The sequence below is a fragment of the Pelodiscus sinensis genome, chromosome 3 (genome assembly GCF_052426305.1).
Source record: "Pelodiscus sinensis isolate ZL-2025 chromosome 3, ASM5242630v1, whole genome shotgun sequence".
Lineage (NCBI taxonomy): Eukaryota > Metazoa > Chordata > Testudines > Trionychidae > Pelodiscus > Pelodiscus sinensis.
In genome coordinates, this window is record NC_143054.1 from 183496245 (window position 1) to 183521478 (window position 25234).

Sequence of the window (25234 nt, forward strand, 5' to 3'; positions counted from 1 at the left end):
TCCATGAGGGATTACACTCATTCAAGGCCACAAAGAACTGAACACAAATATTACAAATCTTTATACACTATAACCTCTGTATTCTGGGATTTCCTTTTTTGGGGACACCCACGGTAGGGACCCTGATATGTGGAGGTGGAAAGGGTTCTCCATGCAGCCAATGTCTCTTCCTCCAGCTGGGGGAACGGCAATGGAGCAATGTGCCCTGCCACAGGCTTTCTCTGCCATTTCCATAAGGATGGGAGATGCAGAGCACCGGGTAAGCCCCCATTTCTTCCCTGGCCCGGCAAAATCTTGAATTGGACAAACCCTGTTTCCCAGGGTTGCCGGATTAAAGAGGCTCATAGATTTTAAAGATCAAAAAACTGTGGGCCAAATCATCCTTATTCTAAGTCCATGGATGAATTTAGGCTACAAATAGGGAGAAAGTTTGAATGTTTGCCTCCTGGACTGTCATATAAATGTAGAAAAAATTCTTGACTCAAATAGAAAAACATAGATACTTAGCAAATGCTCTTGAGAGGCTCATACAACCACAAGCAAAATTAGGAAGAGTTCATTATTATTTGAGGTACAAAATCATTGCTCAGCAACTTATGAGACAATTGGTTTAGCATTTCCCATATGGTAAAGAAGAACTGTTACACAATAGAAGGGTTGGCCCCACACATTTCAAGAAAATACAGAGCTACTGTATGAAAAATGCCAGTCAAAGCTTTTATTTATTTTCTTATTTTTATTTCTGGGTCAAAACCCTATCTTTGTGTCACAGAATATGTGCAGTATATGCGCTTTTGTGTGTCTTATTGCTTGAAAGTATGTTACTATCTGATCAAGTGCTGCTTGCCAGCATCGTATTAGAGTAAGGGTTGCTGGATATCAGAAACCAAGTTTGAGATGGCCTTTAAAATACAGGACGAATGGTCTCTCTGTGCAATAACAATGGGTACATTTTGAGCCTACTGTTTAGAATAACATCAAGTTGGTCTCATCAAATATTTTTCTGCCCAAACAGTTTTTGATTAAATGAACTTTAAGAAATCAGTGCTTTCTCTGGTTTTTAATCAAAAAACCGCTCTCCCCAAAATGGAAGTTCTCAATGCTTGGATGAAAACTGAAGTGCTTAGAGTACTTAGCTGAAAGTGCAGTATTTCAGTTTGGGCCTCTCTGGGCCCAGCACCCAGCCAGACTACATCTTCAAGCCAGGGTCCCCCATGACCCTCCCCTGCATTGCCTCCCCTCACCGAGAAGGGAGACTGCAGTGCAACATGAAGATGCAGCTTGACCAGAGATCTTGGCCTATAGAGGATAGTGAGAGCATAAGGCCATAACTATAGGGTTGCCAGATGGTTGAAACAAAAATACCGACCCCCCTCCCCCCCCCCAAAAAAAAAACAGGAAAAAAATTCTGTTGAAGAGGAAAAAAGGGGGCTGGGGTGGGAGACCAAAGTTGTTAAGCAAAGAAAAAAAAATTAACATAAAACAGCATATCCCCTATAATAATGAGTGCAGGGATAGGAACAGGGAAAAGTTGAGCACTTAGACCCAGGGGAAGCATTGCTTCCCCTTAGGTATTTTGGCCGGCAGCCATTATGTGCCGGCAGCCTTGGGGAACCAGGTAAGCATGGGGGCTAGAGTCAGGGGGCTGGGCGTGTTGGGGGCTAAGGAGGGCTACGGGGAGTTCGGGGGGGGGGGAAGGAGGGAGGCAGGCACTGAGTGTTTGTAGGGTTGCCAGGTGCCCGGCATTTTCGCCTCCTGGCCGGGGAAAAATTCAGGAAATACCAGACATCTCAGGTGTCCAATAGTCTCTGAATTTTTTTACCGGACAGGAGCTGAAAATGCTGGACTGTCTTGGTGAATACCGGACACCTGGCAACCCTACAATAACTATAGCTTCTATAAGGAACTGAAGCAGCATATGTTTTTGACAAAGTATTTTGATTTTTCATCAAAAAGTCAAAATACTCCCTGGAAATAAATCCAATTTTCTGTCCAGCTCGAAAATAAAGCACTTCGCTTTGTTGTTTTTTTTCTTAAGGGCTGCAGAGAGCTTGCTGTTTTCAAGAAGGGGACTAAAGGAAAGCAAGAGGGGAATAAATAATTGAATCTTCATTTGTTTTCTTAGTCTTCCTAAATCTGCCTTTTGTGGACTATTTTGTTTCTTAAAAAATACTCTGCTTCTGTGAATGCAATGCTCTAGCGGGTAACCCAAAATTAAGTAGGTCAAAGGGAGGGAATTTTGAAAGGCACTGTCTGTTTGTTTTTTGTTTTTTTTTAAAGGATTTTGTTTTGAAACTGATGCTTTGTTTGATTAAATATACAAGAGAGCTAAAGTCAGTAAGGTGGATTAGATTGTTTTCTGAAGCAATTTGCCCTTGTCTACTTAGACTGTACCGTGATATATGTATACATCTTGAAGGTCCTTTCATCCCTTCTTTCTTTGGGCAAACTGTCTGATAATCAACACCAAGAGCAGTTGATGAGTGTACAGAGGGTGTCTGAATGTCTAATTCCTTCCTGACAAATTAGCTACAAGTAATTTCCTTTTGGGTTTAGCAGGTGGGGCATGGATTGAAACTCATGCCAAGATCTGAATTGCAGTTTTTACTAAAGTGAGAATTTTGTGGGAAAAGGTCAGAAATTCTGCACCAAATAAGGAACTGGCCAACAGCCCAGTATTTATTACACTGTGTTTTGAGTATGACCATCCTCACATTACTGGTTAGAAGAATGAGAGGTGAATTAAAATTATGTCATCAGTTTGCCCCACATCCATGCCATGTGTAATCCATGGCAATAACATTCAAAGTGTTAAATCCTGATTCATGTGCATTTCTCTCTAGAGGGTATAGAGATGTCCTTACCCATATGCAGAATATGCAGCTGTAGGGCACCTGAAAATTTGAGGCACCACTGGGTCTTAATGTCCACCTCTTCTTATCCCTGTTCCAACACTTTACTTCCTGTGGAGAGGATCTAATTAACTTAAAAGTGAAAAAGCCTGTCCTAGCTATTAGCAGAACACTTAACCCATTCACAGGGTAATGAAGCCATTTAACAAGCATTTGCCAACCCAAAGCACAGACCCTCCATTTCTGAATTTACTTTGTTAGTCTACGGACCTGAGTTTAAAATTTGTTTTAAACCCATTTCATTAGTGAATTTCTAAAAGTTATAAGATCACCTCTCTAAAAAAATCACTCCACCCCCCAGCTGCCATCAGATATAGGGACACCAGTTTAATAGTATTGTGCAGCCATCAATCCTAAGGACGGCCCTGGGAAACAAACCTAGAAATTGGCACAGAGTGTACTTTTATCTCTGAATTCAATTATCCATAGACAAGCAGGATTTTCATTCTCACTTTACCATGCCCACATAGCTTTCCAGTTGGTCTGATTATAAGTGGACACAGTATGTGCTAATAAAGGACTTTATCTTCTTCTGTTGACTTATTTCTCTGAGGTGTATTATACAAGGCTGCTAAATAGGTAGGGGTCAATGGCCAAGTTCCCACTAACTTCAACAGAGCCAAGATTTCCTCCTGATCTTTTAAGATTGGGCATTTGAGCTGAGTGACAAACAGTTGCTTTTTGGCATTCACTACATTTTCTCTGTTATGTGGGATGCGTCTGCACAGCACACTTATTTCGAAATAACTGACGTTATTTCAAAATAACAATGGGAGTGTCTACACAGCAATTCCATTTCTTTGAAATAATTTCGAAATAACAGACAGTTTCTTCCGACTTCTGTAAACCTCATTCCACGAGGTATAACGCCTTTTTCCAAAATAGCTGTTTCGGAATGACAGCAGTGTGGATGCTCCACCACTCCTATTTTGAAATAGCTCCTCTATAGGGCCATTCAAAGTAATCACTCCCCAGTGCCTCCTGGGGCTCTAAATCAAGGTAACGTGTCCACAATAGGGAAGCCTCTGACTAATTTTGAGGCTTCCATATAGTGTAGATGCACTATTTTGAAATAAGCCATTTTGGAAAAAAAAATCCAAAATAGCTTATTTCAAAATAAGTGTGCTTTATAGACGTACCCATGGATACTTCACCTACATACTATTTGATTCTCAAGGTCTGGCTTTTGGTGCAGAATTGGTGGCTGTAGCCCCTGAAGTTCTCACAGTTACGGAAAGTGTCAGGTTTTAACCTGAATCTACCTCCCCTCCTGAAGAAGAACTCCACTCCTGGACATTCCCTGGTGCTGCCACTGACTTGCTACATAACCTTCGTCATATTACTTTGCCTCTCAGTGGCTCTATTTGTCCCTTTGTCTGTCTTGCCTATTTAGATGTAAATTCTTCAGGTTGAGGTCTGTCTCTTACTATTTTTTTATACACTGTTCGTAGCACTCCCTCTCACGTGGTGTCTCTGGTCATTACTTTAATGCAAAGAATAATAATAATGCTTAACCGTGGTAATGCAGATTCTCAAGGCTCTGTACAAGGGGGGTGGTAAATTTTATTATTCCAATTTGGAGGGAGATGAGTCACAAAGAGGTTGCATGACTTGCCCATGGTAACCAGGGACCCAGAGACAGAGGAAGGAATAGCATTAAATGATAACCCACACAACTTGCATACTACTTTGAGGAAAGCTCATCTCAGATATTTAATGCAATAACTCTAATAATAAATGATATTTATATGTCACTTTCCATCAAAAACATAGTATGTTCAAATATAGGTAGAGTAGATACACATTTTGGGTCTGAGTGTCAGAAGTACAGAGCATTTGCAGCATCAACTGAAAATCAGGGCCATAATACATAGATAGGCACCTCTGTAAAGACACACATAGGAAACATTGAGTACAGTTTGGATTGGAGAATAGCAGCCAGACACAGAGCAAACTTCTACTTATGTGAAACATGCCAGGGGATCTTTATTGTCCACGCAGGGGAGATACGACTTCACTTTCTAAAATTCTCATCCTCTCATAGTAAATTGCCTGGTACTCAGTTATTTACCCTGGAAGGATGAAGCGCTGTGTTGACCCTGTTGAACTTGGATACAGTGATTGCTGGGAGTTTACAGACTTCAAATCTAGGAATTTGTCAGGCTTTGGTGTTGTTGCCAGAGTGCCTATTCCTATATCCCATTAACACTGATTTTGGTGAGGGGGGATATTTGGAGCAGCTTAGCTATTCGCACACAAGTCTCAATTATCCTGAACTGTATATTCATCAAATATCACAAAGAACACAAGCACATATTAATTAAGAATTAACATAATTCCATTCCTAGAGTATGGAGTTTATTAAAATGCAAACTCTATGAAGATGTATCAGGAAAAGCGTGCCTAACTATTTTTTAAAAGCTGAAACTTTAATCCGTTGTGTTGCTCATCTCTGGGCTTTGTCCTTCTATACAGCCATGGCATTTGACAACTTCTGTTGAATTGCCAATATTCCCTTGGAACGTCTGCCCTTATACAAGCCTATCTCTGTTGCATGGACAGCAATAGAGGTGTGTTCTGCCCAGCAGACTAGGTATATTAGACTACACTCAAATGGATAAAATAGAACAAAAAGGGGAGTTTATTAACACTTTACAAGTTCCCTCTGTTTACAAGTTCATTCTGTTTTGCTTTGTTGGCCTCTTGTCATGCTGACTCATGGAAATATTTGTGTTTTCCAGAATGCCAAAGCCAGCTACGACTTCAGCAGTAACGATCCCTACCCATATCCCCGCTACACAGATGACTGGTTTAACAGGTAATAGAGCTCAGCCAGCTGTCACTTCAGGTATTAGGAAATCATAAGGCTCTGCTGATAGTTTCAGTGTCTGTCTCTCCACTAAATGATACGGTTTTCAGCACAGAAGCTGCTGTGTCGCTTTTGTCTGCAAATTAGATATGACTGTTTTTACATTGATTTTATTTTTATCTGGTGTGTTCTTCTGGGAATATCTTTTATCACTTGGCTCAGCTGAATTATGATATATAAAGGGTTTGCTACTCCTGAAGAATGACAGCATACATGATATGTGTGTGTAGGTGATAACTGTATATAATTTTCTGTCTGCTAAATGACAAAGTCATGATACCCAGGTCGGAGTTTATGCTTCATATCAATTTTTATTGTTCTCTTCCTCCACCATCATACCTCGCCCACATTTACACGGTTTTCATGTCATTTTAAAAGGAGCAGTATGGAGGCTGTGAATCAGCGAGGAAAGGAATTGGTGAAAAATTTGAAAATACATTTAAAGTTTCCATAAAGACTTGGAGTCACATTTTGCCACAGTGTCCTAAGCCACACTTCCTAATCCTGGGCTACTGCAGCATCAAACATTTCAACTAGCACACTCCATCATATGTGTGTGTGTGCGTGTGTTGCAGTTATGTAAAAAATATCACTCTAGTGATAAGCTCTTCTTATATTACTTCTACATATGACACAAGTAGATGTTCATAATATTCCTGTCTCAGCATGGATTTTTAGACAGTTTTTGAGCATCACAGCTTCCCTGAATCCTACAGGTTAATAATGAATAATAACGAAATAATGAATAAAGATAATGAAAGCCCAGTCACGCTGTAGCTTTTTCACAGTTCCTTTAACAAGGACAGTCAAGGAAAACCTTCTGAGCTGCTGAAAGAAATTTATCCAGCAGGTGTGCAAGAAACATATTCCTGTCTTGTCCCTGCCTGAAGAGCTTTTGGAAAGGAGGTGTGAAACAGGCAAAAGATTTTCACAGTGGAGGGATATTTGGAAACCAGTCATTTTCCTGTGATAGATTTGTCTTTAAAAACATAAGCTAGGAAATATTGCAGCAAAAAGAATACATGGTCCCACACCTCTGTTGTACCAGCCTTTTCAACTTTAAAGGAGAGGGAAAGGAGATAGAGGCTGCATTTAAAAAAGAAATAAAATAATCCAATTGCCTCAAAGTATAGAGCCATATGAGCGTATGTGGCCTTTATAGTATTATGAGCCACCAGGATATTACAGAGTTAACTGGAATATATAAACATAGAGGGTAATACAATTTAGATGTAGAAAATATCCCATCCGCTAAAATATGATAAACTTTTATGCAGCATATATGGTTATTGTATTGGAGAGTGGAAAACCAGAATCCCCACTTCTCAGGTTTCTCGTAGCATGTATTTTCAGCATTAATTTGTTAATGATTGTAAAACACTCTGAAGATGAAAATATGATTGAAGCATAATGGGGTGGTTTTGAACCTGGGACCTTCAATGCCAAAGCACAGACCTGTCCCATTGGAGCATAAAGAAATCACTTTATTAGCTAACAGCAGTTGTGGGTTGCTATTTGTTCGAAACAGCACCATGACGCAATTATGCAAATGAAGCACGGGATATTTAAATCCCCGCTTCATTTGCATTTTCAGAATGTCTAATTTACACCCCTCTGCCGACAGAGGGCTGTAGTTTAGATACAGCCTAAAAGAGGAGGAGACACACCTGCATAACTGATAAGTGCTTTTGCAGCTGGTGTACTGTGACTGCTGCTTTACATGTGGATCCAAGTTTTCACATTGTTTCCCTGTGCTCCCTTGTGTTGCATCCACCTTCTGCCTCTTTCAATTGTGAGCTCTTCAGGGCAGGGGCAGTCAGTTTGCTGTGTGTTTGCAGAGCACCAGGGACAATGGGGCCCTGGCCAATAAAAGGCCTTTAGATGCTACCATCACACACAAAATAAATAATAAATAAAGTACTATTCCTATATATTGCTGAGGTGCTATGTAGCAGTATTATTACTAGACTACACTCCAATGCTATTTCTACTGTTCATCAAGACAGAGCCTGCTTGAAAGACTGGATTCTAAAAGAGCTGAATAACTTTACAGCTAAATGGAGCTCAATTATACATGCTACTCTGAGACGATAGATTGTTCAGATGTTAGAGGGAAAATCTGGTTTCTCCACACAGAGTACTGTGCACTTTGCTAGGTGCAGCAATGGAGTTTTGCTTGCTTCTGGAGCATTGGTGTTAACTGGGGCAGGAGGCAAGATACCAGCCTTGATTAACCAATAATCTGATCCAGCATGTTCCTATGCATGTGCAATACTGTATGGGCCGAGTGGGCAATCATGCTAATCAGGATCAGTGGTTTACATGGCCTCTCTCTTCATCCTTGCAGTCATGGAACCAGGTGTGCAGGGGAAGTGTCAGCTGCAGCAAACAATAACATCTGTGGAGTTGGCGTGGCATACAACTCGAAGGTGGCAGGTATGTTACCAATACAGTGAGAAAGCCCAGTTGAGTTCTTCTCACTCAGATTTTCCTTGGGTACGGCTCCCTCTGGATCACGGGAGCTGTGCCCAAATGATTTGGTCCAGACTTTGTACCTCTGTGTCAGAAGTTTTATGTGCCAAACATTTAACAAGAGGAGTATCCCCTACTTTTCCCCCACTCTCCGATACTGTTTATATATAGATAGGGTTGCCAGGTGTCCGGTATTCTACCGGAAAGTCCAGTTTTTGGGGCCTCTGTCTGGTAAAAATAAATCCAGAAAATACCGGACAGGTGCATCCGGTATTTCCTGGATTTCTGGCTGGGCACCGGACGGAAGCCTGGCAGGGGTGGGGGAAGTGGCTGGGAGGCAGGCAGGATCGGTGCTGGAAGCCCTGGCTGCGTCTGATGCCATGGGGAGGAGAAGAAGCCCTGTCCCTGCTCCTGAGTGCGTGGTGGAGCCGCAGCCAGACTCACTCGCGCTTCTGCGGACCGTGCCCAGGACTGACAGCACCCCGGGATCTGCATGTGCCCGGGTCAGTCCTGCCCCCCCTCCCACTTTCCCCAACCCTACCCGACCAGCTGTGCTGCCCCCGACCCCCTCCTGACCACCTCTGATTCCTGCCGGCCGGTTCTCCTCCTGATCTCCCCGGGCCAGCCACGCTGCCCCCGACCACCTCCCCTGCATCTCCTCTGGCCACCCACACTGCCCCGACCCCTCCCCCATCTCCCCAGACCAGCTGCACTGCCCCTGACCTCCCCACCCCCGGCATCTCCTCCAGCCAGCCACGCTGCCCCCGACCCTAGTCCCATCTCCCTGGGCCAGCCGCGCTGCTCCGACCCCCTGCCTGCCAGCCCCGCCCCCGGTCCCGCTATCTCCCCCAGCCAGCCGCGCTGCCCCCGACCCCCTCCCGGTCACCCCTGCTTCCTATTGGCCAGTTCTCCTCCTCCCGATATCCCTGGCCAAGCCACACTGCCCCCCGACCCTCTCCCCCACATCTCCTCTGGTCAGCTGCGCTGCCCCTGACTGCTCCCTCCCCACAACTCCTCCAGCCAGCCGCACTGCCCCTGACGCTTCCCCCATCTCCTATGGCCAGCCACACTGCCCCCGCCTCACCCTTCTGGTCAGCCCCACTTCCCTCCTGTCTGGTCTCCCCCCATCAAGTGTGTCCAGTATTTTTTCTAAACCTACCTGGTAACCCTAGATATAAATAATGATTTAACAAGGGGAATGGCATTTCTTCTGATTCTTCTCATTTGAATCCCTGTTTTGATAAGTGATTCCAATACGAGCCAGCTTATTTCTCCTTTTGTGTACTATTGTACATCTCATCTGAAACAAGTAACTAAAAGGTTGCTACATGGAAGAGAGAGACAAAATTATTCTCCTTAACCTCTGATGATAAGACAAGAAGCAATGGGCTCAAATTGCAGCAAGGGAGGTTTAGGATGGACATAAAGAACAATTTCCTGTCAGGTTTAGCACTGGAATAAATTGCCAAAGGAGTCTGTGTATTCTCCATCATTGGAGATTCCTAAGGGTAGATTAGACAACACCTGTCAGGAATGGTCTGGATAATACTTAGCCCTGCCGTGTGAGAGCAGGAGACTGGAATTGATAACTCTTAGGATTCCTTCTGGTTCTATGATTCAAAATCCACTTTGTTACATTGAACTTAACTCTGTGTTTGCATGGGGCCAAATATTCTGCTGGTGTAAATCAAAGTAATGCCATTTATTTTGAGGGTTGTTGACCCCAGCTGAAGGCTTAGCACTTGAAGTGCATATCTAGTAATGTCCATTCTGCCAGTTTGGCTGGCCTTTCTTTTGTTGTTACAGCTGAATGATCACCAAATCCAGATCCATAAGACAATAAGCATCCCAAATTGGACACATGCCCAGAAACAAAAATCTCCATGATGGAATGGCAAAGCAATTTCTGCTAAGTGATTTATGCTAAGACCGTTCCCTCATTTTATAATTGGCCCAAAATGGCACTCACAAGCAGTCTCATTTTTTATCTGTCACTCAAAAAGGTACCAAACTCTGTCCTGACTATGAAAACCCATGGAATGTCAAATAAATCCTAGAAATCATAGAATTTTAGGGCAGGAAGGAACCTCAGGAGGATATCTAGTTCATCCCCCGGCACAGAGGCAGAATTATATGAACCTAAAGCATTCTGAACCAAAATTACACCTAGACCAGAGGGTTTCTGCTTTAAGCTTTACAGCAAATGAGCTTATTCATCACTAACTCAGCCATGACGAGGATTGTAACTGGAAGAAATAAAAGTGAACACACAAAAAAGCCCATCCAACAAATAAAAAGCCATGAATTGTGGAAAGGATACAAACACTTGTGTTTCAGGGACTCAGCCACATCTGACTAATGAGATTTTTTAAAAAGAACTTTCCACGTGCAAGTTGTCTCTGGACACCAGGTTGATTACTGGTGAACCCAGAAAGCTGAGCAGCACATACTGCCTCCTCATCTGCCCTGGAACCTGCATGGGACATTAAAAACTCAGGCTTCTCTTCTGGAGAAAGACAAAGAAAACAGGCAGCTTAGGGTATTCCGAGCAGCAGGGGGAAGGGGGAGAGAGAAGGTGTCTTGGAGTCCTTGGCTATGGGAGGTGATGAAGCCAAGGGCTTACCTCCCCAAAATTGGGCTCCATCCCCCGCCCATGCACAAAACATTAGTGTGCTTGGAAATCACATTCTGTAGAGTGTGTTACCCCTCTGTGTAGACATGCCCGAGATGGACCACTGGCTTGAATCCAGTCTGGCAATTCCTGTATTCCTATGTAAGGAAAATGTCCTACAAATAAGTAAGGGTATGTCTACACTACAAAGTTAGTTTGAACTAACAGACGTTAGTTCGAACTAACTTTCATAGGTGCTACACTAGCGCTCCGTTAGTTCGAATTTAATTCGAACTAACGGAGCGCTTAGTTCGAACTAGGAAAACCTCATTTTACGAGGATTAAGCCTAGTTCGAACTAGCTAGTTCGAATTAAGGGGTGTGTAGCCCCTTAATTTGAACTAGTGGGAGGCTAGCCCTCCCCAGGTTTCTCTGGTGGCCACTCTGGCCAACACCAGGGAAACTCTTCTGCCCCCCTCCCGGTCCCGGATCCCTTAAAGGGGCACGGGCTGCCTACGGTGCCCGTGCCAGGTGCAAGCCTGCCAGCACCCAGCCAGCAGACCCTGCACCTGGCATGGATCGAGCCAGCCACCCGATGCCCCCCGCCCACCCCCTCTTCCCGGGACCAGGCTGGCAGCTCCCGGGACCGCAAGAGGCGGGCACCCGCCTGGGCTAGTGCAGACATCGTGTACCTCGTCCACGATCTCCACACTAGGCACAGGAAAGTGGCCGTCTAGGGCAGGATAGCTGCCAGCCTGGCCACCCAGGAGCAGGTGTGCAAGAGATTCAAGGGGGTCCAGTGAGACCCCCGACCCTGAGCCCTGAGCTTACAATGGCCGTCCTGGGTCAGACCAAAGGTCCATCTAGCCCAGTAGCCTGTCTGCCGACAGCGGCCAACCCTAGGGACTCTGGAGGGGATGGACCGAAGACAGTGACCAAGCCATTTGTCTCGTGCCATCCCTCTCCAGCCTTCCACAAACCTTGGGCAGGGACACCACTCCTACCCCCTGGCTAATACCACTCCATGGACCCAGCCTCCATGACTTGATCTCACTTCCCTTTAAACTCTGTTCTGGTTCTAGCCTTCACAGCCTCCTGCAGCAAGGAGTTCCACAGGTTGACTCTTTGCTTTGTGAAGAACAACTTTCTGTTACTAGTTTGAAGCCTGCTACCCATTTCTTTCCTTTGGTGTCCTCTAGTCCTTCTTTATGGGAACTAATGAAGAACTTTTCTGTATGCACCCTCTCCACCCCACTCATGCTTTTAGAGACCTCTATCCTGTCCCCCCTCCGTCTCCTCTTTTCTAAGCTGAAAAGTCCCAGTCTCTTTAGCCTCTCTTCATATGGGACCTGTTCCCAACCCCTGATCATTTTAGTTGCCCTCCTCTCTCCCAGCCTCTCTCTTCCCCTCTCCCACCTCCTTTTCCCAGTCTCCCCCAGTTTTGTTCAATAAAGACAGATTCCATTTTGGGAGACATGTTATCTTTATTTTGTACATCAAGAAGAGGGGCTAGGGAAGGGTAAGTGGAAGGAGGTGAGGGAGGAATGGGGCACGAGCCCCCGATGGGGAGGACTGGGCTGGCTCTGCGGCCTTCTGGGGGTGGAAGCTCTCCTGCAGCCCCCCAATTGCCCCCTCTCCCCAGATGGCCGCCTGCGGCAAGTGCAGCCGGGCTGATGGCTGAGTGGTGTGATGTGCCCAGTGTGGGTAGTCCGGGCACTCCAAGCCAGGACTGCTTTGCAAGCGGGGCACCCCTGAGAACTATCTGTCCGGGGTGGGGGTCGGGACCCTTTAAGCACAGCCCTCGGCTAGCCTGAGAAAGCATCTCCACGCTCTAAGTTCTTCTCTGATGCCCTGCCGGCACTGCTTCCGGCCATCCTTAAGCCCGGTTCATGGTCCACCTAATGTGGACATGCTAGTTCAAATTAGCAAAACGCTAATTCGAACTAGTTTTTTATTCTGGATCCGTTAGTTCGAATTAGCTTAGTTCGAATTAACGTTGTAGTGTAGACATACCCCAAGTGATTACTACAAATCAGGATCAAAATCAACCGGCACACGCAAAGTGTTATTTCAACTTCTGACTCTTTACATGCAATGAATATATTGTAAAGGATTTGGATGGTGAGTTTGGTTTAGGTCTGCATCCAAAGGGGGGATGGGGATAGCTAGGGTGTTAACGTGTGGGGATGTTTGTACATAAGAAAATACACAATAGCAGCCTGACTTCTTGGATCTGAAAAAACGAGGCGTACAGCTAGTTCAGAATAGGAAGCCTAATCCGAACTAGCTAGTCTGTGCCGCGTGTAGCCGCGCGGCACGGGGTCTTAACTAGCCGGCATTTAAAAATGGCGCCGGCCGGCATCATGCAAATGAAGCCCGGGAAATTCAAATCCCGGGCTTCATTTGCAACTCCGAATGACTACATTACCCGCCTAGTTCGAACTAGGGGGGTAGTGTAGACATACCCCTACTTATTAAAATGCACAGGTCTTCATGACTGCAGGTTGCTCTAGCCTTTCTCCACTGCAGTGCTAGCCCTTCCCTACAAAATATGAAGGGCAGGACTGGTGTCATTGTTTTAGTTGCTGTAGTCAGTGAGACATGAAATTCAAATGTATATGCAGTATTGCTCTAAGAAGAGACCTAATGCATATCACCCTTGATCAGCAATAGCACATATGGCTCAGAGAAGGACACAAGTCACAATATTTATATTCTAATATTGAAAACCCAAATGTGCATGCATTTGGTTATGGGGTTTTGATTAAGGACCTATCTCTATCATTAATAAAACAATGAAGAGTCCTGTGGCACCTTAAAGACTAATACATTTATTTGGTCGTAAGCTTTTGTGGGTAAAACCACTCTGTCAGACAATGCAACTTTGTAACTTCAAGTCAGTTATTTAGAAGCCCTTGGGCAGTACTAATATCCTACTGAAACGGTAACAAGCTACCCTACTTGTCAGTTTCCTAACAAAATTCCATATTAAGGAATATTTATTTTAGGGCGAACAGCATCCCATGTTTCTAAACTGAGAAAAGCTCTGGTTTATTACTGAGGTCTATAGCACCACCAAGGGGCCAGTGGAAATCAGTAAATCCATCAAACCTCTGGAGAAAGCTGACGTAGTTGACCTTTCTGGTTCCTCAACAGGTGTAAAGTGGTATCAGATCGCAAATCCTGAGTTTCAGAGAAGAGAAAATTGTTCACCTTGAAACATGTTTGAGACAAAGTTTTCTAATGATCAAAACGTTAATGTCAGCATTTAAAGAAATGAAAAAAAAATCCAGTTTTCCAATTCAAAGCAACAATTGGTTTTAAAATTAAGATTGATTATATTTTTAAATAAAAATGCTCTAAATCAAGATGAAAAAGCTCACAAGTATTACAATGAAATGTTTTTATTGAGTTCAGACAATTTTTTTCCAGGTGTTCAGGTCACAAAAATTTTCAAGATTCCCAGTTCAGAATGGGAAATTTTCTTGATATCTCAAAAAAAAAAAAAAAAAAAAAAAAAACCCCAATTGTGAGATGAGAAATCTGTTTCCTAGCTGTATGTTTCTTTGTTCTTTTGTTCCAGTCCATTTCTAGTTTAAAACATTGAGAACTAATAAATTCCCACCCAAATCCATACATGGAGCGAGTTTACCTGAAACTATTTCCGGTTACTCTTGTCTCAGGCAAGAGTCAATGAAAGGAGTCTAGTCCTCAGCTTGGCTTGTGTTTGGGTTTATAAATAATCATGATTTAGTTTTGTCCCAAAAAGACTTGCATTTCTCAAATCATTTTCTCTTTGGCTTAGTTGAAGCTGGAGTTCAGGGACAGCATTAAATCGGCATACACTGGAAGTTATCGAAAAGGCTTTTTCGAAACAATAGTCAAATTTCTCCACTGTAAATGTATACAAAAGTGTAGATGCTATTATTTCCATATAAGACATTGGTAGATTTATCTCTCCTTTCTGATTATAAACACTATCCCCCATTGTAGAACAAGACAAGGGAAAACCTGTTGAGAGATGAATAATATACACAACATGTGAGCGAATGTGATTTTGTGGTTAGGTTAGTGTACTGCATACAAGTTTTGTGCTCTATTCCTTGGTTTTTTTCACTGACTTTCTGTGTGATCTTGGACAGATCCCACAATTTCTCTGTCAGCTTCCTCATCTGTAAACCATGTGTAATGATGCCTTCCTTACAGAGATTTAAAGCTTAATTGTTTTTTTTAATGTGTTTTGAAACACTTGGAGGAAAGGTGCTGTATAATTGGTGAGTTCTACAGGAGAATCAGTGATAAACCATTCGCTCTTTTCTGTGCCACCATTTCATTGTTCTACGTGTATGTAATGGTGATAACACTCTGTTGTACCGACTGAAATCTGAACTGTTAATACAAAATTATTGGGGGTCTGAAATAACTAGTGATAGGGGAGCCGACAGCCTCCCCAGACTCCTGAGCAAAGTGTGTGTGGGGGGGTGGGGTGGGAGCTGGCTCCACAGTCCCCTCACAGAAGGGGTGGGGCCTCAGGTGCCAGGGGTGGAACCATGGCAGTCAGACCTCAGTACCACCAGGGCTGTGGCACTGCCTGGAGCACGCCCTGCCATGATGCAACTGCATGGTGCTCCAGTGGCAATTTAAAGGGCCCAGGGCTTCTGGCCTCTGGGAATCCCGGGTCCTTGTGGAACATAGGGGCCTAGGGCAACTGTCCCTTTTGCTCATCCCACCCACCATTGGCAGGCCTGACCAGTTTGCTGTAATGCCTGAAACTGCAGGTTTAAATCAGATCCTGAGCCAATAGCCTGTCATAATTTGTGTGTATGCTGATTTAATCAACAGGTATCCGAATGCTGGACCAGCCTTTTATGACCGACATTATCGAAGCTTCCTCTATCAGTCACATGCCTCAAGTCATAGATATATATAGCGCCAGCTGGGGGCCAACAGATAACGGAAAGACTGTGGATGGACCTAGAGAGTTGACTTTGCAAGCCATGGCAGATGGGGTGAACAAGGTAATGATTCTGCTAAGCAATCTTGGGAACCCGACTGTAATGCTTACACTGTGCATTGAAAGCCCTCCATATGAGTAGGTCAAAACTCTGCAAACTCTGCTTACAAACACTGCAGAACACAATCTGATCATGTCAGCTGTCCCAGTTATCAATTTATGTCTCACAAATCTTTGCCGTGGTTCTTCCTTCTCCAGGACCAATGTATGTTTATATTCATTCACTAGTCTCAGGACACAGTTTGTCTGCACTAAAATCTCTCTCTTCTCTTTCTCCCCCATTTATCATGTATTTGTTCTGTTTTATCCTATTGGATCACATTCACAGTGTAAAAGAACTATCATATCATTGTCTCCAGATCCCTGAAAATGTCCTCCAATACAAGACATGTGATTTGTAAAGCTGGTACAACTCTGGCTCTTTCTCTGTGTCATCAGTGTATTTATCACCCTTGAAACTACACCGTTTCTTTCCGTCATTTATAGATAACCCTCATTGCAGAAGTCATTGAAGTAATGGGGGTTTTCATTTATTAGAAGCTCTCTGATTCCCTGGACATAGGCTCACTTCTTCCACGCTAGAATCATTGTTTAATTCCCCCTTCTAATGATGTGCCTCTCGGAGGTTGTCTCTTTTTTCCCACCCTTGAGCTAGATATAGGGAGGAAGGTGAACATTAACTATAAATATACATCAGTACCAGCTGGAGAAAGTGCTGACTGGAGCGTCAGAGGAAGGAGGTGAGGCTGCAGCTACAGAGAGGTGGATAGGGAGCAAAAGTGAGTTGGATGTAAGATTCTTTTTCAGAAGGAGCAAATGAGTGGAAATCTAATGGGTGGAAATCAGAGTGCTTGTGGAACGAGAGTGAGCACTGAGGCTACGTCTACACTGGAGGCTTCTTGCGCGAGAAGCTTTTTGTGGAAGAGATCTTCCGCAAAAACTTATTGTGCAAGAGTGCGTCCACACTGCAAAAGTGCATTGAAAAAGCGATGCACTTTTGCACAGGAGAGCATCCACACTGCATGGATGCTCTCGAAAGGAAACTCTGATTGCTATTTACAGAATGGTCACCAGGGCACCTGTGCTTTTTTTGATTGCCTCTTTTTTGCGCAAAAAACCCCTCTTCCCTGTCCACACACATCTTTTTGGGCAAGAGCTCTTGCGCAAAAAGGAGTTATTCCTCGTGGAAGGAGGAATACCTACACCGGAAAACCTCCTCTGTTCTTTCGTTTTACTTGCGCAAAAATGCACTTGAGGTGTGGACACTCCATGAGTTTTTTGCACAAAAACAGCCGTTTTTGCACAAAAACTCTGTAGTGCAGACCTGGCCCGAGAGCCTGCAGATATAGCCATTAGTTTTGTAAGGATTTAACTATCCATTAGTCTTTTATGTCCCTCCTCATACCTCACGTATATTCAGACCGCCCTGTGTAAACACAAGACAGTGGTGGTATGACTCTTTGTCCATTGTGTTCAATCTCTTTTATAGTGTTTTTAGAAATTATATAACTACAAAGAAACTTAGGGAAAACCATGTCACGTGCTACTGTTTGTACTAACTGCATCATGGGTGCAGCTGATCATTATTGTTGTTCTAGAAAGTATAATCAGCTCACCATATGTTTTCAGTTCTGGTCTGTAAATTTTTTTCCATTTTTTAAAACAGAAATGCTATTTTCATTGAAATTGAAATGTTCTAAAAATGGGAGATTTTTTGACAAAAGTTCTTGTAGGGGATGGAATTAGAAACATTTTTTTCAGAATTATTTTGAATTTTGTAATTTCATTTTGCATTTTATTTATTTTTATTGTTTGTGTTGCTTGACATTACTTCATGACATGTCTATAGTAGTACATAACACTTATTGCTGACATGTCATAATAAGGTATGAAATATGGTATTTTACTTATTTTATAGTTGAAATACGGTATTTTATTTATTTTTTAAAAAATTAGAGATGAATGCAACTTACTACTGATTGAAACATCTTATCTGTTCTAGATAAAAATGTAGGAGCAGCTGCCCTTAATAATTTTAAAAAGGAATGATAAATTATAAATATTATATACTAGTACTTCTGATATGTCAAAATAACATAAAAGTTAGAAAATAAAATTCAAAACGACATTTAAAAATACTATTTTTGAAAAATTTAATGCCAGAAGAAGCTTCAAAAATATTTTTGTTCCAAATAAGAATGAAACCAAATTCCAAAATTTCAAAAATTTTTCAAGGATTGAGAATTTGGAGCTTGAACCAGCTTTGCTTCTCTTGTCTGTGCACTTTCATTTCTCTCTTTCTTATTAAGGACTGATCCCTTGAAGTAAAAAAAAGGCTCCCAGTGACCTCAGTGGCCCTCTTTTAGCTAAGTATTTTATGCATTATTTAGCTCTAACAAGCACAGCAGGATTCAACTGTGTAGATTAGAGTTATACTGCATTGTAATGCAGGGGATATGCAGTCTATCCACTCTGACATTGATAAAACTACCTTCTGCTTATTTCAGTCAGTTTTCATCAATTTGATCAAAATTAGGGGTGGTATTTTTATCCATACAGCCACCTACGTGAATATCACAATATACACAGCAGATAATATTGCTAATAAAGCTTATAGTTATGTCTGAATAGGATAGTTCCCCTGCTTGATCTGAGAAGTGAAAATAAGAACGGCTATACTGGGTCAGACCAAAGGTCCATCTAGCCCAGTATCCTGCCCTCCAACAGCGGCCAATGCCAGGTGCCCGAGAGGAAATGAACAGATCAGGCAATCATCAAGTGATCTATCACCTGTCACCCATTCCCAGCTTCTGATAAAAAGAGGTTTGGGATGCCATTCCGACCCATCCAACCTAATAGCCATTGATAGACTTATCCTCCATGAATTTATCTAGTTCTTTTTTGAATCCTATTAAAATCCAGGTCTTCACAACATCCTCTGGCAAGGAGTTTCACAGGTTGAGTGTGTGCTGAGTGAAGAAAAATTTTCTTTTGTTTGTTTTAAACCTGCTACCTATTAGTTTCATTTGGTGGCCCCTAGTTCTTATTTCTTATGTTATGGGAAAGTGGTGTCTTTCTGTGTTTTTCTGCAGCTCAAATAGAGGCACCGTGTTTTGGATTAGAGAGGACCTCTAGCTGTGAGGAGGAGATGTGATTTGGAGTAAGGATGTTAAATATCAATTAATTTACTAGTCGATAGCAACTTCCACATTCCTCCTTTGAAATGCACAAGAGCTCCTCCGGGGGCTCTTGTGCATTTCAAAGTGGGGACTCCACATGGAGCCTGGAGTCAGTAGGACTTCCCACTGGCCCTGGGCTGCACACGGCATGACAGCTTTGAAATGTACAAGAGTTCCCAGCGAGGGCTCATGTGCATTTCAAAGTGGAAGTGCCTGCATCGAGCCTGGGGTCAGTGGGGGACATGGAACCTTGGGCTCCATGTAGCACTGCTGCTTTGAAATGCCATGCGGAGCCGAGGTCAGCTGGGGACTTTCCAGCTAATCCTGGGCTCTGCACGGCATTTCCGTGGCATTTCTGCAGTCAGACTGCCCAGCTGACCCTGGGCTTCATGCGGCGCTGCCGCTTTGAAATGCTGTGGTGGAGTTTCAAAGGGGCGGCGCCGCATTGCTGATCTTGGGCTCTGTGCGGCGCTGCCCCTTTGAAACACCACCACGGCGTTTCAAAGCAGCAGTGCCGCATGGAGCCTGTATCTGATAGAGGCAACAAAGAGGGTGGGGAGGGAAGCGACTAGTCAACTCGACTATCTGATAAGCATTTGCTTATTGGATAGTTGACTAGTCCTTAACATCCTTAGTTTGGAGATGTGAGTCCCACTCTGTAACCCCCTGATCTTTCCTTGGCCCCTCAACTACATGATGGTGTTACCCATGTACAGTTCTACTGGACTGAGAGCAAATAGGGTGTCGCTTGTTATTTGGGATGAGGTCAGGGAGGGAACCAGCACAGAGTGCATGGCAGAAGGGATGTGAAGCGGTGGCAGAGAGGAGGTGAACAGAGCAAGAAAGGAATTTGATCCTGAGAGAGCTTTGGGTAGATTTGTTTCCTGGGAGGACGTTCTGTGGTTGATAAAGGGCAAAAATGGAAGAATAGGAGGGCGAGATCACGAGAAAGTGGAAGGGGAGAGGAAAGACAGATGGAACGGAGAAAAAAAGATCTGGATCTAGTGGAAAAGAGAGGAGGTGGTCAAAGGTTTTGAATGTGTTTAGGGTAGAAGAACAGAAGGGGCAAAATGTGTTTACCTGTCTGCATCTCCTTACCACAGCCCAGTTAGTTTAAACAAACTTGCCTTCAGTGCTATATGGATCAACTCCTCTTCCCTGATTTGATTGTACACGGTGTTTTTGTGGTAAATCTCTTTGAACTTCTCCAGTAAATCTTGGGAGATTCTATGTGAGAGCCCTGCAATTACTCATTCTCTGCCTGAATGATTTCTTACTCTGGGTTGTGCCAATCCCTCCTCCCCACCACTGCCTTCCTCAGAACAGGACTTTCAGTGAACCATATTTTGTGACATGGTCGTTAAAATGCAGTGTTGTAGGCAGTAAAGCCTTCTTGAATCCACGGCTTTTGGCGATTTGCCCTTAATAGATGAATTATAGGTACTGTCTCACCATTGTCTGTAAATTCAGCAATGTGCTCCAATAGCTTGTTAGAGATTTCCTTTGAAGCCAATCAGTCTACAGTACAAACATTACAAAACTCTGTGGGCCTGATCCTTGATGGCTGTAAGCTCCATTGAATCCAGCTTACACCAGCTGAGCATCTGGTCCTCTGCTGTTAAAGTGTTTTAAAAACTGTGACTGTTCCATGTATTTGCAATACCTAAGTCAGCCTCGCCAGGCTGGCATTTTAGAAGAAAGACTGAAAGGAAGGTTCTTTTCTAGGTATGAATATTGTAGAAAGTGAATAAAGAGATCAAATGCACAGCGATAAAATGAAAGCCCATTCACTAATGATTGACACTATAGCGAGTTGGCATAGTGCTGTTACTGTAACAAAAGTGCTATTCCTGAACAATACGAACTGCATTTGCCTGCATTCAAACTGACCAGAATGTCACCAAGGTTTTCCCGATCCTTTAGCAGCCCCTTGATTTGGGATGGTAACTTTTATTTGTGGTATGCCGACTGTTATTTAAATAACACACTAGTACCTTTAGGAATCCAGGTCAGTGTATCAGAGTCCACTGGAAAAAGTTACCTGTCTTCATGTTTGATTGTACTGAAGTCAATGGGAGCAGAAGCAGGCCCTTAGGAGATAAGTACAGGGCTGGAACTTTTCTATGATAAGATTCATGTGCAGAATGGTGTAAAAGTGACAGAAAAAGCACTAATAATCCTGGCAAGGGAATGTGAGCGAGTCTCAATGGAGGTATTTTCAGTATGCAAGAGAAACAGATTCTAATTTGTAGACTCTATTCGTGCAGTTGTGTGGTATTTAAAGAGCTTTTAATTAACTTGCTATCATATCACAATATGTGTTAGTTTGTTTTGTGGAATTATATTGGTAAGGCACTTGCTTTGTGGCTGTTGAGCGTTCAAGAACAGATTTTATCCCTTCTGGTTCATTTTCTTAACTCAGCCCAAGCATCAGAGCAGTGGGCATCAGATTCTTTTATATCTGTTTCCCTCTACAGCACGAGTACAGCTTCCTGTAAAATAAGTATTGCTATGAAAGGACATAGTGCACTGCCACTTTCAAATGACCTGCCTTCCCGTGTCATTGTAAATTTCAAAATCAGTGCAAAAGGAATAGTAGTACATATCTGGCTGATGTTCATAGAATTTATATGGAGGAAGGAATAAAATGAGGCACTAGACAAAAACAATTCTGTGCCCTAACACTCTTGGAGTATATTATAGTCACACCCCAAATGTTCTCATTATTCTGCACTCAAAGACAGACAGTCGCAGTCCAGAATCCATATTTATTAAAATAGTAACAGGACATATCTACCTATATAATACAAGTAATCAGCCTGCTGAATTTGTCAGTAAACTAAGCTCCCCAGTCCTCCTGGAATATTTACATATAAATGCGTCAAATGCATCTAGTCTCAAGTTTAGCAGCTATTGTATTATCAAAATATCCATATCCAAGGTGTGCTAATCACAGCACATGGGGAAAATCAGGTCCTCTCTGTTTTTCTCAATATCCAATACATAAAAAAGCAGCTGTTAACGCCATCTTCCTTGCTTGCCAGTCTGATCATGTTGCTTCTCTTTCTGAAGGCCCAGTTCAGTAAAACATGTATGCACTTTGCTGGGATGAACATTCAGCTGAATTCAGGGCATAGGCAGTTGTGACTATAATGTGCTGTGCAAGCACTTCTCATACTGAATGGTATCATTTTACTGCTCGCTTGTGCTCCCTGCTATCTCTAGTCTTATACTTAGATTTTGAGTGCTTTGGGAAAGGGGCCTTTTTATTATATTTATGATGTCTTCATTGTACATACTGTAATAGCACTGAGGTATCTATGCCTGTCTGGATAAAACTAATATGCCTGTGTATTTTGCTGAATCAGGGTCTGACTTCCTCCACTGGCCACCTCTTCTCCAGTCCATCAGATTCAGGCTTCTTGTCCTGCTTAATATTCCAAGCCTTGCTTAACTCCTCTCACTGTCTATCTGCTTTTCTTTCATTTCACGTCATCCCCACCTCCTCTTCTTTGCCAGCTTGTTCCTTGCATTTGCTTCTCGCACAAATATCTCTGTGGGCGTTGTCTGCACAGGGATGTAAGCCAGTATTTGGGCCCAGGATCAAGCCTAAACCCCCTTGCGTCTACACACCCTTTGTGTTAACCTAGGGCTCAAACCTTGGGTCTAAGCACCCTGCAGGGCTGAAGGGTCCAAGCTCGTGACTTAGGTTCCAAGCCTTATTGCTTTCCTGTGCACACAACCCTGGGTTCACTTGGGTCCTGAAGTCTTCTGTCTGCGTCCCAGAGTTCTTTGGGGGCAATCTCCTTAGTCCTCTCTCTGCCAGCAGTTTGTCATGCAGTATAACACACTCTGTTGTGTACAGAAGCCACATTTGCTTTTGCCAACCATCCTAAGTGTTGGAACCAGGAGTTCTGGGGACAGGCCCGCTGACGGGCAAGGGAGAGGGGGGGAGAGGGCACCTGCCCAGCGATTCATAGGAAACAGGGCTCCTGGCCACTGTTACTGTAGCAATGGCGGCAGCCAGAAATTCAGACCCTTTAAATGGCAGCCAGGGGGTGGGAGCAGGGCCTAGGCAGCACTAAGGTCTGGCTGCCCCGGCCCTGCCCCTTCTGCCTGAGCCACACCCCTTTTATGATGGAAGTAGTTTCCATCATATGCAAAGCTTACACTGTGGCTCCATGGTTCTCAGCATCTCCACTTTACAAATCATTCCAGCGCCTCTGAAAACGGCATCAGCTCAGATCAGAGTTAACCCATTTTCTGCTGAACAGTGCTCTGCAAGCACAGTAGCTGAGAACCTGCAAAGTTCCCAATGGAGACTGATCAGAAGAAGATTTTTGCAGCATGTTGCTTCCTGGTCACAAGCGCACAGCCACTTTTGGATGAATCGGTGGTGCTAGGCCGGTAAAACTGTGGACGTTGCAAAAGCCCAAGGAATGACTACACAGACCAGCAGGTAGCTAAAAAGCTGGCAGCTCTGCAGATTTTCCAGATTGGTGATCAGAGCAGGGAACAGATTAAGAGGCTGGAAAGTAAATACAGGAAGATCCAGGATAAAAATTGCACCAAGGGCAACTTGCCAGCGACATCTATTTTATGATGATTTTGACCCAGTCCTGAGCACTGCGCCCAGCGCAGAGCCTACTGTGCTTCGTAATGAACTGGTGAGTTGGAATGGAACAGTGCAGGCCCATGAATCCAGCATGGGGACTGACTGCAGCCAGCAGCAGGCTCTCAACCAGGATCATGAAGTGAGTCATGTAATGATACCAGTCCCTTGGCAGGCTGTGGATCAGGCTTAGTAGGAAAATCTTGGACCCTTCTCAGAGGAGCTGCTTTGTGCTCACACCCCACCTCTGAGGAACAGCCTGCTGAGAATGTGGAGAGAGAAGCCACCCTACTGCCTGGGAAGCATATGATTTTCTACCACACTAATGGGCAGGATTTCTGGTTGATTGACAAGGCAAAAGGATCAGCTCCATCTAACATTGTTTGGCCAGCAATGGCAGATTGTTTTACAGTATCTAGGCATTTCCCTATGAATTTTCCTCCTCCGATAGACACCATGTGGAGTTCAAAATGGCACTTCACACTTCAGAACACAGCTGTAAAGGCTCTTTTCAAATGATCAAATTCCGGGAGAGGTGCTAGGGTGTTCCTGTTTACCTTTGAGTGTTTGGGAATTTGCCACTTTACAATCACTCCTCCTGTCTCTGCAGCTGCCAAGGAACAGCGTGTTAAGTGTGCATGTTTGGGAAACAGGATTCTATTTCCAAATAGAGTCCATGTCAGTTAGAGATAATCCCTGCAGCAGTAGATGAAAACTGTGGATGTCAGAGTTAGGTAACTGAGTAAGCCATGTGTGCGCTCACACTGCATCAGGTTGTTTCATCACGTATTAGGACCCTGTTGCTGATAGTTGCAAACTTCTTCTGAAGCAGGAACTCCAGATAATCTGTTGCACCGAAAGGAAGAACATATTTTCCCAGCCCTCTCCTCTTTATAGCTGACTATTCTACTCCAATCAGGAATGGGTTTGTTCAGTCACTGTTTGTTTAAATACTTCAGCTGCATAGACTGCAGGCTTCCCTCCAGCCACTTAGAATAATATCTCTCTCTGCCAATACAGCACCACAATAACTGTTACCTCTTTCACAATAGGAAAGGCCTGAAAGGAGAGGAAAAAGCCTTCTGCTGTGAGAGTGCTATACCCCTCCTCCGGGGCAATTCACCAGGCAATGTTTATGAAGTAGAGTAAAGAATTTAAATTAAAACTTACCATTGCATCTGCACTTCAATAACTCCCATGAACAAGGCAATATCCAGAGACAGTGTGAAGACCGGAGTGTGTTGATTCACTTGAGAACAGTTCCATTTTATGGCCGTGACAAGCTTGTTTAGACAGTAACCCTCGGTTCTTTGGCCTGTCTCAGGACCCTCAATCTACACTGCCTGCTATTCTTTAGAAACTCCATTCCTTGCTCATCTGAAGGAGGCACTTCTGTGAAGAACTCACAGTCGATGTTCTTACGAGGGCAGAGAGGTACTGAGAGAAGAGAGAAAACAGGCAGGAATAATGTCAGGCATGCTGACAGGCAGGCAGACATGTGGCAGAGGTTCGCCATCCAGCTGAAGGAGAAGGTTTTAGTGAGGCCTTTGTACATCAGTTCCTGGA

At 43.7% G+C, this 25234-nt stretch overlaps 1 protein-coding gene across 1 annotated transcript in view; it reads left to right on the forward strand.

Annotated features, from left to right (window-relative positions):
• Nucleotides 1–25234, forward strand: part of PCSK2 (proprotein convertase subtilisin/kexin type 2) — a 195255-nt gene that overhangs the window by 137069 nt on the left and 32952 nt on the right. Inside the window, exons 6-8 of the mRNA XM_075925556.2 lie at nucleotides 5654–5730; nucleotides 8129–8217; nucleotides 15706–15881. Of these exons, the coding sequence (XP_075781671.1) occupies nucleotides 5654–5730; nucleotides 8129–8217; nucleotides 15706–15881 (342 nt within the window). The remainder of the gene's footprint in view (nucleotides 1–5653; nucleotides 5731–8128; nucleotides 8218–15705; nucleotides 15882–25234) is intronic.